Consider the following 24,884-nt stretch of genomic DNA (forward strand, 5'->3'; position numbering starts at 1 on the left):
TTTTTAAATCTGACACCGTGGTTGGATTCACAAGAAGTTAATCTTTCAACCTATGTAAAATATGTTTTGTTTTCTGAATTTTTATCATGAGTATTTCTGTATTTGAATTTGGCGCCCAGCAGTTTCACTGGCTGTTGAAGAGGTGGGACGCTACCGTCTCACGTACCCAAGAGAGGTTAAGTTAAGTGTTGTTAGTTCAGGTCAGCAGTTCAATCTGTGAGTGCTGTGCCTTCCAGTCAGTCATCAAAGTCAGTGATGCAGTGACATAGGAGGCTTCCCAGGAGAGAGTTCCACTGTGTCTGGTGGTTCTACTGTGTCCGGTGGTTCTTCCTGCTTATACCACAGATTACCCGTGCTCAACTAAACACGTATGTGCTGCTGTGCCCACAGCCATGAGTCGTGTTCCTCACTGTGACACATACATGGAAAGGCACTCACAACGATAGCAGAGGTATGTAGGGAGTTGTGGTTGAGGGGGTATTGGGTACCATGTTGAGATCTAAGTCTGTGTGTCCTCAGAGATCCGCCTGACCTGTGAGTAACATTTAGGGCTGTGGATTATGGAAGCAACATTCTTGACAGGAGGATGACTAATTATCTAGAGTGGTTGGCTGTTTTTTCCTTCTAGTTTTGCCCTTGTTTATTAAAGTAGCGACAGTGGTATGGGACATGGTCACATGGTAGACTAGAGTGACATGGTCACATGGTAAACTAGAGTCAAGTGGTAGACTAGAGTCACAAAGTCACGTGGTAGACTAGAGTCACAGAGTCACGTGGTAAACTAGAGTCACAGAGTCACATGGTAGACTAGAGTCACAGAGTCACGTGGTAAACTAGAGTCACAGAGTCACATGGTAGACTAGAGTCACATGGTAGACTAGAGTCACATGGTAGACTAGAGTCACGTGGTAGACTAGAGTCACGTGGTAGACTAGAGTCACAGAGTCACGTGGTAGACTAGAGTCACAAAGTCACGTGGTAGACTAGAGTCACAGAGTCATGTGGTAGACTAGAGTCACAGAGTCACATGGTAGACTAGAGTCCCAGAGCCACGTGGTAGACTAGAGTCACGTGGTAGACTAGAGACACGTGGTAGACTAGAGTCACAGAGCCACGTGGTAGACTAGAGTCATGTGGTAGACTAGAGTCATGTGGTAGACTAGAGTCACGTGGTAGACTAGAGTCACGTGGTAGACTAGAGTCACGTGGTAGACTAGAGGCACGTGGTAGACTAGAGTCACAGAGTCACATGGTAGAGTAGAGTCACGTGGTAGACTAGAGTCACGTGGTAGACTAGAGTCACGTGGTAGACTAGAGTCACAGAGTCACGTGGTAGACTAGAGGCACGTGGTAGACTAGAGTCACAGAGTCACATGGTAGAGTCACGTGGTAGACTAGAGTCACGTGGTAGACTAGAGTCACGTGGTAGACTAGAGTCACGTGGTAGACTAGAGTCACAGAGCCACGTGGTAGACTAGAGTCACGTGGTAGACTAGAGTCACGTGGTAGACTAGAGTCACGTGGTAGACTAGAGTCACGTGGTAGACTAGAGTCACAGAGTCACGTGGTAGACTAGAGTCACGTGGTAGACTAGAGTCACGTGGTAGACTAGAGTCACGTGGTAGACTAGAGTCACATGGTAGACTAGAGTCACAGAGTCACGTGGTAGACTAGTCACGTGGTAGACTAGAGTCACATGGTAGACTAGAGTAACATGGTAGAATAGAGTCACGTGGTAGAATAGAGTTACATGGTAGATTAGAGTTACATGGTAGACTAGAGTCACGTGGTAGACTAGAGTCACGTGGTAGAATAGAGTTACATGGTAGAATAGAGTTACATGGTAGAATAGAGTTACATGGTAGAATAGAATTACATGGGATTTCTGGAAGAACATTTTAAACAAAAGTGGAGACTGTCAGTGTCATGTCAGACAAGTATACAATAGGACCTCAAGGGGCCCATATAGACTACAGTATGTTTACTATAGGACCTCAAGGTGCCTGTATAGACTACAGTATGTTTACAATAGGACCTCAAGGGGCCCATATAGACTACAGTATGTTTACAATAGGACCTCAAGGTGCCTGTATAGACTACAGTATGTTTACCATAGGACCTCAAGGAGCCCGTATAGACTACAGTATGTTTACCATAGGACCTCAAGGGGCCTGTATAGACTACAGTATGTTTACCATAGGACCTCAAGGGGCCTGTATAGACTACAGTATGTTTACCATAGGACCTCAAGGGGCCTGTATAGACTACAGTATGTTTACCATAGGACCTCAAGGTGCCCGTATAGACTACAGTATGTTTACCATAGGACCTCAAGGGGCAACAGTATGTTAGTGTGTTTCTATAAGAAGGACTAGAGATGGACTGAGTATTGCAGAAGAATGTGGGATGATCACCGCTGCTAGATATTTCCCAGATGGGTTGGAGGCCCTGTCCGCCATCACATAGTAGAGAAAAAAGGATGTTTGAATAAGCCACGAAATCGCACAGCTTTTCGCGAGCACCAGTGTCAGTTCAATGAAAAGTGAACTCCCAAATGTGAGGTGTGTTACCCTGTTCAGTCTGTGTCAGAGAGCGGGAGAGAGCAGGCTATGTCATTGTTCATGATCAGCTGCTGAACGAATACACATTGTGGAACTACCATTAGCAACTGATTTGGGATCGGCTCTCCCTAGCCGAGGCCTAACGTTAACCATTATGAAAACGAACAACTACACAGGCCCTGGACCATGAACAAAACAAACACAGTCATGCCTAATCAAACCTATCCCAATTTTCCCAGCTGTTCTTCTCAGTGGTCTGTCTGTCTTTTCGTCTCTGAACGAGCTCAAGTGGATAGATATTGTCATTCCCTTTTAAGTGATGAGTGCTAATGGTAATACCACACCATATGTTTGATAGCAGGAGAGCTGCTGTACTGACGTTGTCTTTAAACAGCAGATGCCTTCAGATGGGATATGCCAGTCCTTTTCTCTCCACTGCACTTTATGTAACATCTACTCTAAATGTTAATGAAAAATCTAATAAAAGCAAATAAAAAATGTCTTGCGTTTTCACCCGGCTGAGGTAGACGAGATATGTAATTACAGCTTGGTATTTGCTCAGCAACACTGGTAAGGAAAAAGACAATTTAGACTGATGTATCCCCTAAAATGAAGTATGATTTTTTTTAAATATATATATCACCTAGTTGAAAGTAAACAAAGGCTGAAACAGATGTTTATTGTTGGAGCATTCATTAAAATGATACCTGAAGTGCCTTTAGGGCAGGGCTTTTTCCCCTATGGAACATAAAACCTGTGCAGTACTATACATGAATTCAACTGGACAGGGCATGGGCCGTACACTGCGACATGGACTATGGGGATCGGACGTAGAGATGTAAGGGACATTATTAATAAGCAAATCCCTATAAAGCATCAGCTTTATTAGAAAGCCACGGTGGCGTCTGGGTAAGTGACAGTGACGGCAGCACAGAGAACAGGGAAAGGAACTGAAAGAATAGGGGAGTTGATCCCGGGAGCACCAGAGGCATCCGACGCATCCGCGCCCCCGGGTCCCCACCATATGGGGACGTCATGGTCCTCTCTGCCTTGGTTCATTGATGTCAGCTCTCTGAACATCAGCAGGGACCACCGGGACCTTAGAGGGGGGGATACAGTACTGACTTCGGGTCCCCAAAGTGTCACCACCATATGCGGCCTTCGCGCCACTGTAGGTGCCCCTCTGCCTGGTTCATTGGTGTCTGCTCCATGAGCATCAGCATCAGAGGACCCTAAACTCAGACCTCTGGGGGAATGTGATGAATGCAGAGGGGCAGGACACAGTACTGTAGCTCAGTGTACCATGTTAAAACCCTGCAGTCAACTGCAAATGACAACCTGTAACTAATTCCCTACTCCTCTCGCTCCCTCTCCCCTCTCCCCTCCCCTCCATCCACTAGGACTACAGAGTGAACATCTTCCTCCGTCAAAAGTGGAACGACCCCAGGTTAGCGTACACAGAGTACCCTGACGGTTCTCTGGACCTGGACCCCTCTATGTTGGACTCTATCTGGAAACCTGACTTGTTCTTCGCCAACGAGAAAGGAGCCCATTTCCACGAAGTCACCACAGACAACAAGCTGTTAAGAATATTCAAGAACGGCAACGTCCTCTATTCTATACGGTGAGTGTGTACAGTATGGATCCCACTAACACCCTTTTCACATTATAATACCTAACTTAACCAAACTGGGCTTGGATAATTCCATCAACCCTGGTGGATTCATTACCAGGCTAGCTCAGTACAGCTTGGTTTGGCTCAGCTCAGTTCGGCTCAGTAGTGTGAAAAACCCTCAAGAGGTGTGGGCCTAAGTGTCACGCCCTGACCGTAGAGATCCTTTTTATGTCTCTATTTTGGTTGGTCAGGGCGTGAGTTTGGGTGGGCATTCTATGTCTGGTGTTCTATGTTGTCCTTGTTTTGTATTTCTGTGTGTTTGGCCTCGTATAGTTCTCAATCAGAGGCAGCTGTCTTTCGTTGTCTCTGATTGAGAATCATACTTAGGTAGCCTGTTCCCACCTGTGTTTGTGGGTGGTTGTTTCCTGTTTAGTGTTTGTTTCACCTTTCAGGACTGTTCGTTTGTCGTGTTTGTTGTTTTGTCAAGTGTTGCGTATTTTATTAAATAATATGAACACTTACCACGCTGCACCTTGGTCCTCTTCTCCTTCTCCCGACGACGTGCGTTACACTAAGCATCATCAAATGACCATCTTACGTTGATACATCAATCACATAATCAGACTATAGGCCCGTCGAATGGCCCATAACTCACACCGAGTCTTATCCAAACTCGTAACATTCAATCCACTACAGGTGCTATCTAGAATCTAAAAGGGTTCTAAAAGTTGCAATCTAGAATCTAAACGGGTTCGTCGGCTGTCCCATAGGAGAACCCTTTGGACAATTTATCCAAACTCGTAACATTCAATCCACTACAGGTGCTATCTAGAATCTAAAAGGGTTCGTCGGCTGTCCCATAGGAGAACCCTTTGAACAATTTTTGGGGGTTCCAGGTAAAACCCTGTTGGTTCCAGGTTCTACGTAGAACCCTTTCCCATGGGGGTTCTACCTGGAACCCAAAAGAGCGCTACCTGGAACCTGGAATTAAAAAGGGTTCTCCTATGAGGACAGCTGAAGAACTCTTTTGGAACCCTTTTTTCAAAGAGTGTACTGACAAAAATGCTCTGCCACACCGTCAGTCTGTAACGGCATTCCTCCTCCTCTTCATACAAAGAGGAGGAGTAGTGATTCGACCAAAGTGCAGCGGGTTGTGAATACATAATGATTTAATAAAGCAAACGACGAAACACGAAAACAAACACTTGGAAGTATTACAAAATAACAAAAACGAATGTAGACTGACCTAAACCATGAAAACTTACATATAACACGAAGCACGTAGGAACAGGTACAGACTATAACAAACGAACGAACAAACGCTACAGTCCCGTGTGGTGCGCAGACACAGACACGGTCGACAATCACCCACAAACAAACAGTGAGAACAACCTACCTTAATATGACTCTCAATCAGAGGAAACGTCAAACACCTGCCTCTAATTGAGAGCCATACCAGGCAACCCCAAAACCAACATAGAAACAGAAAACATAGACTGCCCACCCAAAACTCACGCCCTGACCAATAAACACATACCAAACAACAGAAAACAGGTCAGGAACGTGACAGAACCCCCCCCTCAAGGTGCGAACTCCGGGCGCACCCCTACAACTCAAGGGGAGGGTCTGGGTGGGCATCTGTCCGCGGTGGCGGCTCCGGCGGTGGACGAGGACACCACTCCACCACTGTCTTTGTCCCCCTCCTTAGCGTCCTTTGAGTGGCGACCCTCGCCCCCGACCATGGTCCAGGAACCTTCACTAAGGCCCCTCCTACATAGAGGAGACAGCTCAGGACAGAGAGGTAGCTCAGGACAGAGAGGTAGCTCAGGACAGAGAGGTAGCTCAGGACAGAGAGGTAGCTCAGGACAGAGAGGTAGCTCCGGACAGAGAGGTAGCTCCGGACAGAGAGGTAGCTCCGGACAGAGGGACAACTCTACTAATGGCAGCTCCGGACTGAGTGGCAGCTCCGGACTGGGTGGCAGCTCCGGACTGAGTGGCAGCTCCGGACTGAGTGGCAGCTCCGGACTGAGTGGCAGCTCATGACTGGAGGGCAGCTCCGGACTGAGTGGCAGCTCATGACTGGAGGGCAGCTCATGACTGTAGGGCAGCTCATGACTGTAGGGCAGCTCATGACTGGAGGGCAGCTCATGACTGGAGGGCAGCTCATGACTGGAGGGCAGCTCATGACTGGAGGGCAGCTCATGACTGAAGGGCAGCTCATGACTGAAGGGCAGCTCATGACTGTAGGGCAGCTCATGACTGTAGGGCAGCTCATGACTGTAGGGCAGCTCTGGCAGCTCCTGACTGGCTGGCGGCTCTGGCAGCTCCTGACTGGCTGGCGGCTCTGGCAGCTCCTGACTGGCTGGCGGCTCTGGCAGCTCCTGACTGGCTGGCGGCTCTGGCAGCTCCTGACTGGCTGGCGGCTCTGGCAGCTCCTGACTGGCTGGCGGCTCTGGCAGCTCCTGACTGGCTGGCGGCTCTGGCAGCTCCTGACTGACGGACGGCTCTGGCGGCTCCTGACTGACGGACGGCTCTAATGGCTCGGGACAGACGGGCGGCTCTAATGGCTCGTGGCAGACGGATGGCTCAGAAGGCGCTGGGCAGACGGATGGCTCAGAAGGCGCTGGGCAGACGGATGGCTCAGAAGGCGCTGGGCAGACGGATGGCTCAGAAGGCGCTGGGCAGACGGATGGCTCAGAAGGCGCTGGGCAGACAGATGGCTCAGACGGCGCTGGGCAGACAGATGGCTCAGACGGCGCTGGGCAGACGGATGGCTCAGATGGCGCTGGGCAGACGGATGGCTCAGACGGCGCTGGGCAGACAGATGGCTCAGACGGCGCTGGGCAGACGGATGGCTCAGACGGAGCTGGGCAGACAGGCAGTGCAGAAGGCGTTGGGCAGACGGCCGACTCTGACCCGCTGAGGCGCACAGTAGGCCTGGTGCGTGGTGCCGGAACTGGTGGTACCGGACTGGAGACACGCACCTCAAGGCTAGTGCGGGGAGCAGGAACAGGGCACACTGGACTCTCGATGCGCACTATAGGCCTGGTGCGTGGTACCGGAACTGGAGGTACCGGGCTGAGGGCACGCACCTCAGGGCGAGTGCGGGGAGAAGGAACAGTGCGTACAGGGCTCTGGAGACGCACAGGAGGCTTGCTGCGTGGTGCCGAAACTGGAGGCACTGGGCTGGAGACACGCACCACAGGGAGAGTGCGTGGAGGAGGAACAGGGCTCTGGAGACGCACTGGAAGCCTGGTGCGTGATGTAGGCACTGGTGGTACTGAACTGGGGCGGGAAGGTGGCGCCGGATATACCGGACCGTGTAGGCGTACTGGCTCCCTTGAGCACTGAACCTGCCCAACCTTACCTGGTTGTATGCTCCCCGTCGCCTGACCAGTGCGGGGAGGTGGAATAGCCCGCACCGGGCTATGTAGGCGAACCGGGGACACCATGCGTAAGGCTGGTGCCATGTAAGCCGGCCCAAGGAGACGTACTGGTGGCCAGATATGTAGAGCCGGCTTCATGGCACTTGGCTCAATGCTCAATCTAGCCCTACCAGTGCGGGGAGGTGGAATAACCCGCACCGGGCTATGAACACGTACAGGAGACACCATGCGCTCTACTGCGTAACACGGTGTCTGCCCGTACTCTCGCTCTCCACGGTAAGCCCGGGAAGTTGGCGCAGGTCTCCTACCTGACTTCGCCACACTACCCTTTAGCCCCCCCCCCAAGAAATTTTTGGGTTGTACTTGCGGGCTTCCAGCCTTGCTTCCGTGCTGCCTCCTCATATCGTCGCCTCTCCGCTTTAGATGCCTCCAGCTCCGCCTTGGGACGGCGACACTCCTCTGGCTCTGCCCAGGGTCATTCTCCGTCCAGAATCTCTTCCCATGTCCAATCCTCCTTGATCCACTGCTGCTGTCGTTGCTGTCCGTTAACCCGCTGCTTGATCTGGGTTTGGTGGGTGATTCTGTAACGGCATTCCTCCTCCTCTTCATACAAAGAGGAGGAGTAGTGATTCGACCAAAGTGCAGCGGGTTGTGAATACATAATGATTTAATAAAGCAAACGACGAAACACGAAAACAAACACTTGGAAGTATTACAAAATAACAAAAACGAATGTAGACTGACCTAAACCATGAAAACTTACATATAACACGAAGCACGTAGGAACAGGTACAGACTATAACAAACGAACGAACAAACGCTACAGTCCCGTGTGGTGCGCAGACACAGACACGGTCGACAATCACCCACAAACAAACAGTGAGAACAACCTACCTTAATATGACTCTCAATCAGAGGAAACGTCAAACACCTGCCTCTAATTGAGAGCCATACCAGGCAACCCAAAACCAACATAGAAACAGAAAACATAGACTGCCCACCCAAAACTCACGCCCTGACCAATAAACACATACCAAACAACAGAAAACAGGTCAGGAACGTGACACAGTCAAGCTGGGACACTTCTCATCTTCTGGCATTAAACATAAAGCCAAAATGGGGGGTGTCACAATGTTGTGTAAATCTCAAGGCGGAGCGGTGAATTGTTGAAAGCCTTGAGTCGACGGCATCAGTCGGGTTGAGTTATGGAGTTGTGTAGTGGCGGGGCCGTAGAAAGCTGTGATGGAAGGCTGAGAGGATATGACACGACGGAGCGGAGGAATCCCATCGGCCATGGAGTCCGTCCGCAGCCTGGCGCCTCCGGGGTGGAGGACGTAATTAAAACCGTCAGCCTTCTTTGTTTTGTCTCTATCCTTTTTCTCATTCTTTCATTCCCTCTCCTCCAACTGGATGTCTCTCTCTCCATCCTTCTCATCTCTCTGCTTCTCTTTCTCTCCTCTTTGACACTTTCTTTTTCCTCTCTCTCTCTCCTCTCTTTTCTCTTTCTAACTCTCCTCACCAGCGATTTACAGCACTACTAGTTCAACACTTGACAGGATTTGTCCAAGCATGATACATGTGAATGTACACTCTTAGGGCTCCAAAGCGGTTCTTCTGCTGTCCCCATAGGAAAGCCTTTTTGGTTCCAGGTAGAACTATTATGGGTTCCATGTTGAACCCTCTGTGTAAAGGGTTCTACATGTAACTCGAAAGGGTTCTACTTGGAACCAAAATGGTTCTACCTGGAACCAAAAAGGGTTTAATGTTTAATGGATGCCCCGCCTCACTTTTCTCCACACCCCAATTGAAAAAAAATACTACTAATCAGATGTGTTATTTTCTGGCCAATATATGCGGCTCTCTGTTTATAATGCACTAACTGTCCGCTCTCCCTTGAGGCTTTCCCAAGAGACCAAACCACCTCAGATCACGCGCTCAGATCACGTTCGAGCCTCGGATTGGACAGTGAAACACACACGCTGGCACCTGCAGGCGACGTGCAGATGTTTCATTTCTCTCTCATGCTGTCATGGCTGAAGCCAGCGCAAATTCCTACTATTTATGTGTCCAGGTTAAACGTGGGACGTCCCTCATTATAAACAAACAGTCGGTTAAATTCATGGTTATTGCATCAGAGATCAGGGCATTCATCAGCAAAGACGCAGTGCAAGCCGATAGTATTTTGGACAATCAAATTGAAGTCAAAATGATTGATGAAATCGAAGTGTGTCAGCTGTATGGTGATTTGCGATTCATAACTTACATTTTACCGGTACTACCAGTAGTAGTAGGCCAACCGATAACGCCACGACGGAATGAGTTTGAAGTGATGATGCGTCGTCGAGAACAGCTAGCACGTCGAGCAAAGCGCATCGCCAGTGACACGCAGACACTTCGTGCAGATCAGCAGGTGGGGGCTATTCGTGGCAGCCAGACGAGACAGTCGAAGGAGGATGCGGTGAGAAGTTACTGGGCTCGAATTCAGTCACGTTTGATCTGTATAGCTTGATGCTTCTAATTGAGCATGTTATAAACAACATATATTTTTTGATGATGATGATGAAAGGTTATACTGTATGGCTGGATTTATGTATTTGATCCACTGCTACATTCATTTGGCAGACCTAACTTGATTGACCCTCTTTCTACAAGGCCTAGTCTGAGAGGCCTAATCATATTTGTATGAATATTTTGTTAACGCCTCAGCTATAGAGATGCACTCAGGTAATGAACTCATTATTATGCATCAACATTTTAATGTGATTACAATTGTTTACAGTTAATCATTCTTGAATTTGTTAGTTTATACAATTAAGCAGATTAATGCACAGATAATACATTCATACATAACTTTTTTTTTCAATAATTTTTGAATATGATAGAATATTGCATTCTATTATACATCCTATGTGAATAATGTTCATTAATGGTAATATGTGTATTAATAATAATAATCTGATAATCAGTCTGAAATTGAATATTTTGCGTATTCTTCATGTCCATATAGCCTAGGACAATGTGGTAAAGTACTGTTATTCCTTATCCTCCTAATGATTTTTTTTTTTTTTTTTTTGCTCGCTCACCTCACTTTTCTGGGGGGAAAATCCGTTAAACAGTGAATCAATTTTGTCTGGCTTTAGCAGAAAATCTGCTACCACCTAATGTGATGGGTACCTACATAAAGGAATTCAAAACACATTCATAACCCATACTTAACACATTCATAACCCATACTTAACACATTCATAAGGCACGTGATAATGGTGATGAATATGCAAAGTAGTTATGAATGCCTAATGTATAGCCCCTTTCAAGTCAAACGATACCTAGTTGTGATGTATACTCAAATGTTTTTATTTTCTATTGTCTGTTTTCCAGATTGACATTAACCCTTTCCTGTCCGATGGACCTGAAGAACTTCCCCATGGACGTACAGACGTGTATCATGCAGCTAGAGAGCTGTGAGTACAGCACTATAGTATTACTGTAGTAGTACTGCAGTATTTAGTATATTATCCACCCATTATAGCCCTGTGACTGCAGTATCCGTCGTGGATATTTGGAATAAAATTACAAAAGCCTGTTACGTAAGATGTTCAGATTTAATTTTTCATCTGACGGGCAGTTGGGAGCTTTTTATAGTTCCAAAAATAATGAGGTCACTGGTAAAATAATCTGATAAGATTTGTGGTGAAGAGAGCGTGGGCATGGGTTTACCTCGGTAGGATAATAATGCCTTGTCATGCCAGTGTGGGTGGTATGTCCTCTTGTGACCACACAGATGCACGAATGTAGACTCTCGCTTACACACACACACACACACCGCTGACCTAATACTCTAGGCCACAGGTGTCAAACTCATTCCACGGGGGGCCGAGTGTCTGCGGGTTTTCGCTCCTCCCTTGTACTTGATTGATGAATTAACATCACTAATTAGTTAGGAACTCCCCACACCTGGTTGTCTAGGGCTTTATTGAAAGGAAAAACCAAAAACCTGCAGACACTAGGCCCTCCGTGGAATGAGTTTGACACCCCTGCTCTAGGCTCTCTTCCTGCCTGGACTGTCTCTATGGCCATGTGGAATGGACTCATTCAGGCCAGTAGACCAGTAGTTATTGACTATGAAGGCTATGAAGGCTACGAAGGCTGTTAGTGGAGGGTTATTAACATATATTTAGATATGCAAAAGTCTGCACTTCTAATAAGGGAAGACATGTATAAGCATATCAAGTGCCAGCTGAATATGTGCATATAAGGAGCATAATTATTGTAACATTTTACGGGGTAATCTTCAGATTGTCCTTGAAGAAAACATCAATATCTAGCTGCGTATATCGATATTAAAATTCATATACACTTCCTTCGCGTAGTATTACGACATAATCTCAACCATATTTTGACCTGTAGCACTTGTCCAATTCCTGAGTCCATTTAAGTGAATTTCAAGTCCCAATCACTCCAACCATCAAGATGAGCCGCTTCAATTTGTGAGTGGGGTTCCTACACAGCAGAAATCAATCCCTGTGGGCCATCAATCGCTATGCGTTCCCCATCTCTCGACAGCACACTCCCCTATTAGCTTTTACCACATGGACTAAAGGAAGTGTTCCGTGTCCTTGTTAAAGATGTGTGGACTTGAGGAGACACAGCACTGGATGTGTCCGCTGTCCACTAAAAGATGTAGCAAATTGACGAATACTTACATTTGCACAGGGAGTGTGTCGCAAAATAATTCATGCCGATTGCTGCTGTGTCGCAGCTGCAGAGGCTTTTAGCCGGGACATCTCTGTCTCTGTGTCAGAGAGTTTGTAGTACTCCCCTCCCCTCGCTCTCTCGCTCTCTCTAGTCAAAACATGACTGTGATAACGCCAGTCACAGGATAACACTTTACTCCCACAGAGCTAGCAGCAGTGGGCACGCTGGACCCACTAAACTAAAGCCTGCTCTGCTCAGCCAGCCGCTGAACGGCTTGGATCAGATAGGCCAAGCACGTTAACCCACGGACGATCATGTAGAAACACTCCAATCAGCATGAATTGGAGTCAATGACTTGAGGAATATATTGAAGGAATACAGAGGGAGCACATATGATGTAATATGAATAATGTATTGTAACATTCTGTATGATGTGCTATAACTTGGTCTGAACTTGAATTGACTCTGGATTTGACTCTATTTTTAATAGGCAAGGTACTGTGTTGAGGAAAGCGTATAATTTGACTTGGGTATAGGCATAGGTTAGCATACATGGCCGGATGTGGGAGACATAGTGGAAGACACTGCAGTTAGTGGGAAGTGAATCAATGTCCGATAGCGAGTAGGAAGCCCTCCTTTATGTCTCCCTTCATTACCTACAAATTAAATATGTTCAGAGGGGCGGCAGAGGGTGGATTAATTTATATTAATAGTAATGACCATGCTAAATGACCCCCCCCCCCTCCCTCGGTCTCCTCTAACTCTCCCGTCTCCTCCCCGTCCTCCCTCTCCTCCTCCCCTCACCCGTTCCTCCCCCCTCTACACCTCTCTAACATGTGGAAAGAAGACGCTATAATTACATGGAGCACCATCATTAATTGTTTTATACATTTTTACACACCCTGTCCGTTCCAGTGTAGTTGCGGCCCGGGGGGATAGTTACCATGGCGCTGTACTGTTTAATGCTTGGGGAGATCATTTGTCTTCATTTGTACGGCCTCGCGTTATTTCATTATTTTATGTACCACAGTTGGTGAGGCCCTTCTGGCTGGCTTTAGCCATTGAAATGTGAGTTCAAAGTGGAAAGGGAATGACGTTGATGGGTCAATGCCCAGTGTCTGGAATGGAGGGAAATAGATAGGCATGGGTTATTTTATGTCATTTATGAAATCTTATCAATTATAATGAATGGCTATGATGGTCGGTCTGTAAGGATACTGTAGCGTCATTTAGAATGTATGCATGGCGGGTATTTATCCTAATAATGTCATCATTTATTGGATTTGCATGGTGCTTTTCCAGATGCTCCAAGTGCTTAACATAGGGGAAACACACATAGGGGGAAACTCACCTCATCCACCACCGTCAGACGTAAACTGGCATTAGAAAAGCAGCCATTAGTGCGAACCAATAGGAACGTAGGAGCAGAGGAAGTTCTGAGTCATGTTGTGACTACAGTACATTGACTCATACTGCGGAGGCTGCTTTGACTCATTTCATCTCCCAATATTAACCCAAATGTCTGCACTGCCTAGTCCCCTGGGCTGGTGAACTGCATCATGGGATACTTCGGGTTAAAGATAAATAGCCTACATGCAAGGTTGAGATATATTCAAGATGCTTCTATATCCAGCTGCAGATATTTCATATAATTTCTCTTGATTATTTAACTCTTGTCGGTGTCTTCAGTGTCCTTACGTTCAAAGATATATATTTTCCTACTGGAGACTGGATAGCTCTTTCGTCTTGCACAACAGTGCATACCTGTTAGAATGCCCGTTCCCTGTAGCTGGCTGATGGACACCATAGGAGATGTTAATGTTTCAAATGGAAAGAGGTCATTAGGATGACGAGAACTCAGTCAACTGGGACCTTATTCCGAGGAATAAACTAATGGATTCCCTTTTTCCCCCATTTCAAGGTCCCAGTTTTACATGCATTTCCTGAGATATCATCGTAAAGTCAACATGGCTTTGGAATCAGGCCCGTTTTGTTCATCTGATTACATTAGAATACTTTCCATCCCTCCTCCTTTCACGTCAATCACTCCGTTATCTGTAAGACATCAGTCATACATTCCATCCCTCCTCCTTTCACGTCAATCACTCCGTTATCTGTAAGGCATCAGTCATCCTGGTAAATCATTGCCTGAATTACCCATTTTTGAATGGATAAACCATTATAATCCACGGTTGTTGTGGATTGGCATACTAAATAGTGGATTGGCCCATGAAGTCTGTCAGTGCTTATTCCTTTAGCACAGAAGACAGTGCGACATTAGCAACATTGATTCCTGGTTGATCTATTGACATGACCTTATTCCGAGGAATAAACTAATGGATTCCCTTTTTCCCCCATTTCAAGGTCCCAGTTTTACATGCATTTCCTGAGATATCATCGTAAAGTCAACATGGCTTTGGAATCAGGCCCGTTTTGTTCATCTGATTACATTAGAATACTTTCCATCCCTCCTCCTTTCACGTCAATCACTCCGTTATCTGTAAGACATCAGTCATACATTCCATCCCTCCTCCTTTCACGTCAATCACTCCGTTATCTGTAAGGCATCAGTCATCCTGGTAAATCATTGCCTGAATTACCCATTTTTGAATGGATAAACCATTATAATCCACGGTTGTTGTGGATTGGCATACTAAATAGTGGATTGGCCCATGAAGTCTGTCAGTGCTTATTCCTTTAGCACAGAAGACAGTGCGACATTAGCAACATTGATTCCTGGTTGATCTATTGACATGAACAACTTATCCTTGATGCAGTGTAATCTATAGCGTTGACATTTCATGTATGATACAGCATATAACACAAAGGGTATCCATGATGTTTTGATCTTCCCATAAATCTGGTCTAGGTGGAGATATGAGATGTATAAATCATTAAGTGAATATGTATTTATAAAGACTTTTTTACGTCAGCTGTTGACACACAGTGCTTTTACTGTACAGTAACCCGGGCCTAGGCTATATTATCTGATTGCATGTCCCGCCTCTCTTCTTTTCCAGTTGGCTACACAATGAATGACCTGATCTTTGAGTGGCAGGAGAATGGACCAGTCCAAGTAGCTGATGGGTTGACCCTCCCACAGTTCATAATGAAGGACGAGACGGATCTGAGATACTGCACCAAGCACTATAACACAGGTAAGATACAATGGGAGTGTTTGAGGTCGAGTCCATTGCAGTCGGACTGTGCAGAAACACTCAAAATAATCTTCCATCCCAAATTAGGCTACAATTATGTGATGAGGTTTAGTGAATATGCACAGAGCCTTCCTCAGGCTGTTCCACACAGTTAGAGTTGAAAGATGGGACCTCTTATTGTGAAATCTAAATATGTTTTCGTATGGCATCATCAACACCAACGCTAAGAATAATGGTGGGACAAGCGTCTTCACGCTTCTGCTTTGGAAACCTGTGACTCATTCAAAGAAAACAGAATTGTTGATGGTGACGTGTTCATCTTAGTGGCGATTAGCTTGACTACATCGTTGAAAGAATGAACAATTCATGAATTGACATTTATGAATGTACATTTACATCTACATTTGAAAAGTAGAAAATTCATATTGCTCATCTAAATGGCTTTGAGCCGAAACAGTAAGGCCTTTTTAACTCAATTCAAGATGGTTTCAATATTCACAGACTGAACATGGTGTATGGCTCACAACATTCTCGACATCAGCAGAGCTCTATTGCCGTTTCTTACAACCAGCAATGTCAGAGAACACGGTTCCAATTCGGGAATTCAACCTTGGTCTTCTTTCACATAACAGAAAAATAACTGCAGGTCTCTAACTCCACGTCTCCAGCTAACTGCACCACGATCCAATATTATACGTTTGGCCTTATTATCATTTTTTACTATTACCATTTGGAGAGCAATGTCACGAAACACGATTCTCACTCAAAAAGCCAACTTTTTCTTCCTTCTCATAACAACACAATCGCTGCACTGCTTTCACAGCTAACTGTAGTGCTAGATTCATCCTAGGCCTAAGTGAGGCCTTGTTCAGCTTCTTTGGCTGTGTTTAGACAGGCAGCCCAATTCGGATATTTTTTCCACTAATTGGTCTTTTAACCAATCAAATCAGATGTTCTCACGTCAGATCTTTTTTAGAACTGATCTGATTGGTCAAAATACCAATTAGTGGGAAAAAGATCAGAACTGGGCTGCCTGTCTAATGTAACTATAGACTTGTTTACAGTCAGCCAGCCAGCCAGCCAGGGAAGTGCCCAATGAAGTGTGAGGCTCCAGTCTACCACAGCCCTAGCTAGAGTGAGGGTGTGTCCGAAATGGCGCGCATATTCCCTATATAGTGCACTACTTTTGACCAGGCCCTATTTCAGATGCATCCTAAGTGTGGCCTTATTCAGTCAGTGAAGTAAAGTACACAGTGAGGAAGGAGGCATTGCAGGCTGAATAATGTAGTTTCTTCTACCTGCATCTTTCATGGGCCTGTCATGTCCTTATTGCCAACGCTTCCTCACGCCTTAGCACGTCTGCTTCCTCATTCCTGGCTAATTAGGATTATGTTGTGCTTCAATTAACGAGAGGGAGAAAAGGAAACGAAGATGTATTTTTAGATGACTGAGAGAGCAGCAGAGAGAATTGAAGAGGCTTGGATGGATGGGTGGGTGGATGGATGGAGGCAGGGAGAGAGGAGGGGTGAGAGAGAAGGGGGGGTGAGAGAGAAGGGGGGGACAGAGAAAAGGGGGGGAGCAAAGAGGGGGGGGGACAGAGAGAGGGGGGAGACAGAGAGAAGGGGGAGTACAGAGAGAGAGGGGGGGACAGAGAGAAGGGGGAGTACAGAGAGAGAGGGGGGGGCAGAGAGAAAGGGGAGTACAGAGAGAGAGGGGGGGACAGAGAGAAAGGGGAGTACAGAGAGAGAGGGGTGCACAGAGAGAAAGGGGAGTACAGAGAGAGAGGGGGGGACAGAGAGAAAGGGGAGTACAGAGAGAGGGGGGGGGACAGAGAGAAGGGGGAGTACAGAGAGAGAGGTGGGGACAGAGAGAAGGGGGAGTACAAAGAGAGAGGGGGGGACAGAGAGAAAGGGGAGTACAGAGAGAGGGGTGCACAGAGAGAAAGGGGAGTACAGAGAGAGAGGGGGGGGCAGAGAGAAGGGGGAACAGATGTAGGAGAAGGAATATCATCTGATAATTGAAAAAGCTTGTTTTTTCCTCCTTTCGCTATGTTAATTATATATAACAAGCTCCTTAGTGCATGTCTAGGCTTCCGTGGATGACACGTCAACAGTGTTTAGAGTGAGGCTGAAACAGTCCCCTATCAATAAGAGGTTTGGCTGCTGACTGCTTGAAAAGAGATTCAGTTTTAATACCAGTATCGCTTTTTCTTTGGCTATTATGGTCAATTCAACTTATAAAAAGAGTAAAAGCATAAATGAATGCATTTCGGTTATACAGTAGCTATGGAATTGTTATTACACTTGCTTTTCACTCCATGGTAATGGTTTAATGTGCAGCCTTGGTGAACTGGTATACCACCAAACAGTCGCCAAACTAAAGCCCTCCTGAGAACTGTCAGGACCTCATTTTAAGTTCTTAGAAATGCTTAATCATTTAGTTTTGTTATATGCACGAAAAAGCCAAAGTGTAGGCTTATTCTATGAATGGAGAAGGCCAGAACATGCCTCTACCCAGAATGCTATTTTTAGAAGCTGTCAGCTCTCTGTCCTGTATCACATAAGGAGAAGGAGACGAGAGAGAGATGGGGGGAGAGAGGGGGGGGGGGGTTGGAAGTCAGGCAGGAAAGAAGGAGACGAGAGCGAGGGGGGGGGGCGGTCAGGCAGGAAAGAAGAAGATGAGAGAGAGGGATATATAGAGAGAGAGATATATATATAGAGAGAGAGATATATATATAGAGAGAGATATATATAGAGAGAGAGAGATATATATAGAGAGAGATATATATATAGAGAGAGAGAGAGATATATATATAGAGAGAGATATATATATAGAGAGAGATATATATAGAGAGAGAGATATATATATATAGAGAGAGATATATATATAGAGAGAGAGATATATATATAGAGAGAGATATATATATATAGAGAGAGGGGGGGGGTCAGGCAGGAAAGAAGGAGACGAGAGAGAGAGAGAGAAAGAGAGAGAGGGGGGGGAGAAGTCAGGCAGGAAAGAAGGAGAGCACTCTGTGCTGGAGGAGACGGTAGCACTCCAGAATTTCTGTTTGTTTTCAAGACATGATCTGGAGGAATAAACAGTGGGAGAGTTGTGTGTACCTATAGGTCAAGGGCAAGTCAAGGATCACCAACATTCACTCACTTGCCAGGCGCGCACAGTGAGTTACTGAGAAAGAGAGAGAGAGTGGGGTAGAGAGGTAGAGAGAGAGACGGGTAGAGAGAGGTAGAGAGAGAGAGGGGTAGAGTAAGGTAGAGAGAGAGAGAGAGAGAGAGAGAGGGGGGGTAGAGAGGTAGAGAGAGAGACGGGTAGAGAGAGGTAGAGAAAGAGAGGGGTAGAGTAAGGTAGAGAGAGAGAGAGAGAGAGAGAGAGAGAGAGAGAGAGAGAGAGAGAGGGGTAGAGAGGTAGAGAGAAAGACGGGTAGAGAGAGAGAGGGGTAGAGTAAGGTAGAGAGAGAGAGAGAGAGAGAGAGAGAGAGAGAGAGAGAGAGAGAGAGAGAGAGGGGGGGGTAGAGAGGTAGAGAGAGGGGTATAGAGGTAGAGAGAGAGGGGTAGAGAGGTAGAGAGAGAGGTAGAGAGAGGTAGAGAGGGGGGGTAGAGGTAGAGAGGGGTAGAGGTAGAGAGAGAGGTAGAGGTAGAGGTAGAGAGAGAGGTAGAGATAGAGGTAGAGATGGAGGTAGAGATAGAGGTATAGATAGAGGTAGAGAGTTAGAGGTAGAGAGAGGTAGAGAGGGGGGGTAGAGGTAGAGAGGGGTAGAGGTAGAGAGAGAGGTAGAGGTAGAGGTAGAGAGAGAGGTATAGGTAGAGGTAGAGATAGAGGTATAGATAGAGGTAGAGAGAGAGGTAGAGAGAGGTAGAGAGGGGGGGTAGAGGTAGAGAGGGGTAGAGGTAGAGAGAGAGGTATAGGTAGAGGTAGAGATAGAGGTATAGATAGAGGTAGAGAGAGAGGTAGAGAGAGGTAGAGAGGGGGGGTAGAGGTAGAGAGGGGTAGAGGTAGAGAGAGAGGTAGAGGTAGAGGTAGAGAGAGAGGTATAGGTAGAGGTAGAGATAGAGGTATAGATAGAGGTAGAGAGAGAGGTAGAGAGAGGTAGAGAGGGGGGGTAGAGGTAGAGATAGAGGTATAGATAGAGGTAGAGAGAGAGGTAGAGAGAGGTAGAGAGGGGGGGTAGAGGTAGAGAGGGGTAGAGGTAGAGAGAGAGGTAGAGGTTGTCGTAGACAATCGGTTCAAATATAACGCTGACAAGAACTTGTGAAATCAATTAGGCTTTTAATACAAAGTATATCAAAGCCGGAATGATCCGCGGAAAACACACCGCTTCCCAGCCCCGGCTCCAGCATTTATACCCATATAGCATATGGGTCCAACCCATATGCAAATAAACATTATTCCCCTAATTTCTCTGCCACTATTATCTTTTTAGTTCAGGCTTCCTGCTTGTTCACGCCTACTCACGCCCATATCTGCTTTCAGTTAGATTATAATGGTGGTCAGACCCTTGCTTGTCCTAAAAATAATATATGTCTATCTATCCTACAGGCCTACGTCTTTTTAGAAGCAGCTGACTATGGGTCCCTCTATCATTAGTGTGTCAGCAGACCATGTGTCTCTTCCTTTCATTAATGTGTCAATGTACTCTTTGTTTGGTTTGCCTTTATTGGAATCAGCAGACTCTGTGTTTCCCCTATCCTTAGTGTGTCCAATTGTCTTAGGCGCCTATGTGTCTCCCTGTCTTCCTGTGGTCTGTTTTTAATGATCAGCTGAGACATCAAAACATCGCACAACTGATCATATTTACACCCTGCACACCCTGATAGATAAACATGTCCACCAAAATAATACCAAAATATACGCTTGCTTTATCGACTTCCAAAAAGCATTTGATTCTATCTGGCATACAGGACTGTTCTATAAAGTTATTGAAAGTGGTGTAGGGGGTAAAACATATGACATAATTAAATCAATGTATACTGGCAATACGTGCAGCATTAAAATTGGCAAGAAAAGAACAGAATTCTTTAACCAGGGGCGGGGCCTTCTTCAGGGTTGTAGTCTGAGCCCTGCACTCTTCAATATTTACATCAACGAATTGGCCACTATTCTAGAAAAATCCTCAGCCGCTGGTGTTAGTCTCCACAATTCAGAGGTTAAATGCCTACTCTTCGCAGATGACCTATGCCTGCTCTCACCCACAGCACATGGCCTACAGCAGAGCCTGGACCTGCTAGAGCAGTACTGCCAGACCTGGGCCCTGGCAGTAAACCCCAAAAAGACTAAAATAATGATTTCCAGAGAAGATCCAGATCTCAGGGAATTAGACCAAAGTTCTCAATTGGTACAAAATATATAGAGTTCTGCACACACTACAATTACTTAGGCTTAAAAATAAGCTCAACTGGACACCTTAATGAGGCAGTGAATGAACTGAGAGAGAAAGCACGCAGGGCATTCTACGCCATTAAAAAGCAAATTCAAATTGAAATACCTGTTAAAATTTGGCTAAAACTAATTGAATATGTCATTGAACCAATTGCACTTTATGGCAGCGAGGTGTGGGGTCCACTTGCAAAACAAGATTTCATCAAATGGGACAAACACCCCATTGAAACCCTGCATGCAGAGTTCTGTAAGATTATCCTACATGTCCAGAGGAAAACTACAAACAATGCATGCAGGGCAGAATTAGGCAAATATCCACTAATAATAAAACTCAAAAAAGAGCAATTCAGTTTTGGAAACATCAGTTTTGGAAACACCCTCTCATATCATTACCAAGCCCTGCAATGCCAAGAGCTGAGCAAAGAAAAGAGTCCCCTCATCCAGCTGGTCCTGGGGCTGAGTTCACAAACCTGTTCTACTAACACACTGAAGCCTCAGGACCAGAACATCCAATCAATCAGGATAAACCAAATTACAACACAGTCAAAACAAAACTACATTGCTTATTGGGAAACACAAACACAAAGCAAAATGCAGTGCTATCTGGCCCTAAATCGACAGTACACTGTGGCTAAATATTTGACCATGGTTACTGATCAAAACCTTAGAAAAACATTGACAAAGTACAGGCTCAGTGAGCACAGCCTTGCCATTGAGAAGGGTAGACACAGGAAAACCTGGCTCCCTGTAGAGGAAAGGCTGTGCAACCACTGCACAACAACAGAACCTGAGACAGAGCTGCATTTCCTGACAAAATGTCAAAAATATAAAACAATTAGAGAGTGTCATTTCCCCAAATTTGAAACCCTTATTCAAGGTTTCGAAGACCTCTGATGAGGATAGGCTACCCGTCCTGTTGGGGGAGGACGCAGAGAGCTGTGGGTTGGCAGCGCACTACATTGCTGCCTGCCATAAGATGAGGGACAGTGTCTGACAGACCAATCAACCTGCACATGTACTCTACTGTATGTTTATTGTTATTGTTGAATGTATGATTATTTTGACACTTGGTTACTGTTGTCCCGTTGACAATTTTGATTCTCATTTTTATATTGTAAATATCCATAATAAGCTTTGGCAATATGTACATTGTTACGTCATGCCAATAAAGCAAATTGAAAGAGAGAGAGAGAGAGAGAGAGAGAGTTACTTCCTTCACTGGACTAAACTGGAAACTGGAAACCATATATCCTGAGGCTGAATTTATTGTAGCTGGGAATTTTATAAAAAGCTAATTTGAGTACAAGGCTACCTAAATTCTACCAACACATTGACTGCAGCAAAGAAAACCAGCCACATCACGGACACCGACGTCTTGCTTCCAGACAAGCTAAACACCTTCTTTGCCTGCTTTGAGGATGATACAGCGCCACCGACCCGCTACCAAGGACTGCAGGCCCCCCCTTCTCCTTCCCCGTGGCCGACGTGAGTAAGACATTTAAACGTGTTAACCCTCGCAAGGCTGCTGGCCCAGACGGCATGCGCAGACCAGCTGGCTGGTGTATTTACAGACATATTCAATCGCTCCCTATCCCAGTCTGCTGTCCTCACATGCTTCAAGATGGCCACTATTGTTCCTGTACCAAAGAAGGCAAAGATAACTGAACTAAATGACTATCGCCCCTTCTGTCATCATGAAGTGCTTTGAGAGACTAGTCAAGGATCATATCACCTCTACCTTACCTGCCACCCTAGACCCACTTCAGTTTGCATACCGCCCCAACAGGTCCACAGACGATGCAATCGCCCTCACACTGCACACTGCCCTATCCCATCTGGACAAGAGGAATACCTTTGTAAGAATGCTGTTCATTGACTACAGCTCAGCATTCAACACCATAGTACCCTCCAAGCTCATCATTAAGCTTGAGGCCCTGGGTCTCAACCCCGCCCTGTGCAATTGGGTCCTGGACTTGCTGACTGGCCGCCCCCAGGTGGTGAAGGTAGGAATTATCTCCTCTACGCTGATCCTCAATACTGGGGCCCCACAAGGGTGCGTGCTCAGCCCTGTCCTGTACTCTCTGTTCACCCATGACTGCGTGGCCATACACGCCTCCAACTCAATCATCAAGTTTGTAGACAACACAACAGTAGTGGGCTTGTTACCAACAACTACGAGACAGCCTACAGGGAGGAGGTGAGGGCACTCAGAGTGTGGTGTCAGGAAACAACCTCTCACTCAACGTCAACAAAACAAAGGAGATGATCGTGGACTTCAGGAGACAACAGAGGGAGCACCCCCCTATCCACATCGACGGGTCCGCAGTGGAGAAGGTGGAAAGCTTTCATGTTCCTTGACGTACACATCACGGACAAACTTAAATGGTCCACCCACACAGACAGTGTGGTGAAGAAGGCGCAACATTGCCTCTTCAACCTCAGAAGGCTGAAGAAATTTGACTTGTCACCTAAAACCTTCACAAACTTTTACAGATGCACTATTGAGAGCATACTGTCAGGCTGTATCACCTCCTAGTACGGCAACTGCACCGCCATCAACCGCAAGGCTCTCCAGAGGGCGGTGCGGTCTGCATAACACATCACCGGGGGCAAACTACCTGCCCTCCAGGACACCTACAGCACCCGATGTCACAGGAAGGCCAAAATGATAATCAAGGGCAACAACCATCCGAGCCACTGCCTGTTCACCCCGTTACCATCCAGAAGGCGAGGTCAGTACAGGTGCATCAAAGCTGGGACCGAGAGACTAAAAAACAGCTTCTATCTCAAGGCCATCAGACTGTTAAACAGCCATCACTAACACAGAGAGGCTGCTGGCTGCATACAGACTTGAAATCCTTTGCCACTTTAATAAATGGATCACTAGTCACTTTAAATAATACCACTTTAATAATGTTTACATATCTTACATTACTCATCTCATATGCTGTATTTTATACCATCTATTGCATCTCACCTATGCCGCTCTATCGTCGCTCATCCATATATTTACATGTACATATTCTTATTCCATCCCTTTACATTTGTGTGTAGTTGTTGTGAAATTGTTAGATTTACTTGTTCGATATTACTGCACTGTCGGAACTAGAAGCACAAGCCTTTCACTACACTCGCATTAACATCTGCTAACCATGTGTATGTGACCAATAAAATTTGGTTTGATTTGAGTCTTCTGGGTATGATGCTACAAGCTTGGCACCCCTGTATTTGGGGAGTTTCTCCCATTCTTCTCTGCAGATCCTCTAAAGCTATTTTCAGGTCTCTCCAGAGATGGTAGATCGGATTCTGTCCGGCATCTGGCTGGGTCACTCAAGGACATTCAGAGACTTGTCCCGAGGCCACACCTGCGTTGTCTTGGCTGTGTGCTTAGGGTCGTTGTCCTGTTGGAAGGTTGAACCTTCGCCCCAGTCTGAGGTCCTGAGTGCTCTGGAGCAGGTTTTCAGCAAGAATCTTTCTGTACTTTTCTCCGTTCATCTTTGCCTCAATCCTGACTAGTCTTCCAGTACCTTCTGCTGAAAAACATCCTCACAGCATGATGCTGCCATCACCGTGCTTCACTTTAGTGATGGTGCCAGGTTTTCTCCAGACGCAATGCTTAGCATTCAGGCCATAGAGTTCAATCTTGGATTCATCAGACCAGAGAATCTTGTTTCTCATGGTCTGAAAGTCTTTAGGTGCCTTTTCGCAAACTCCAAGCGGGCTGTCATGTGCCTTTTACTGAGGAGTGGCTACCGTCTAGCCACTCTACCATAAAGGCCTGATTTGTGGAGTGCTGCAGAGATGGTTGTCCTTCTGGAAGGTTCTCCCAGCTTCACAGAGGAACTCTAGAGCTCTGTCAGAGTGACCGTTGGGTTCTTGGTCACCTCCCTGACCAAGGCCCTTCTCCCCCGATTGCTCAGTTTGGCCGGGCGGCCAGCTCGAGGAAGAGTCTTGGTGGTTCCAAACTTCTTCCATTTAAGAATGATGGAGGTCACTGTTGTCGTGTCTTTGGCTATGCCGGATTAAGTGATATGACATGCTATTCTATAAAATAATTTATCTGTAATTAATATTA

General features: G+C 46.2%; 1 protein-coding gene across 1 annotated transcript in view; it reads left to right on the top strand.

Annotated features, from left to right (window-relative positions):
* Window positions 1–24,884, top strand: part of LOC120034738 (glycine receptor subunit alpha-3-like) — a 62,498-nt gene that overhangs the window by 8,238 nt on the left and 29,376 nt on the right. The window contains exons 4-6 of the mRNA XM_038981341.1: window positions 3,962–4,185; window positions 10,941–11,023; window positions 15,278–15,415. Of these exons, the coding sequence (XP_038837269.1) occupies window positions 3,962–4,185; window positions 10,941–11,023; window positions 15,278–15,415 (445 nt within the window). The remainder of the gene's footprint in view (window positions 1–3,961; window positions 4,186–10,940; window positions 11,024–15,277; window positions 15,416–24,884) is intronic.

This window comes from Salvelinus namaycush, chromosome 42, assembly GCF_016432855.1.
Source record: "Salvelinus namaycush isolate Seneca chromosome 42, SaNama_1.0, whole genome shotgun sequence".
In the NCBI taxonomy this organism is placed as follows: domain Eukaryota; kingdom Metazoa; phylum Chordata; class Actinopteri; order Salmoniformes; family Salmonidae; genus Salvelinus; species Salvelinus namaycush.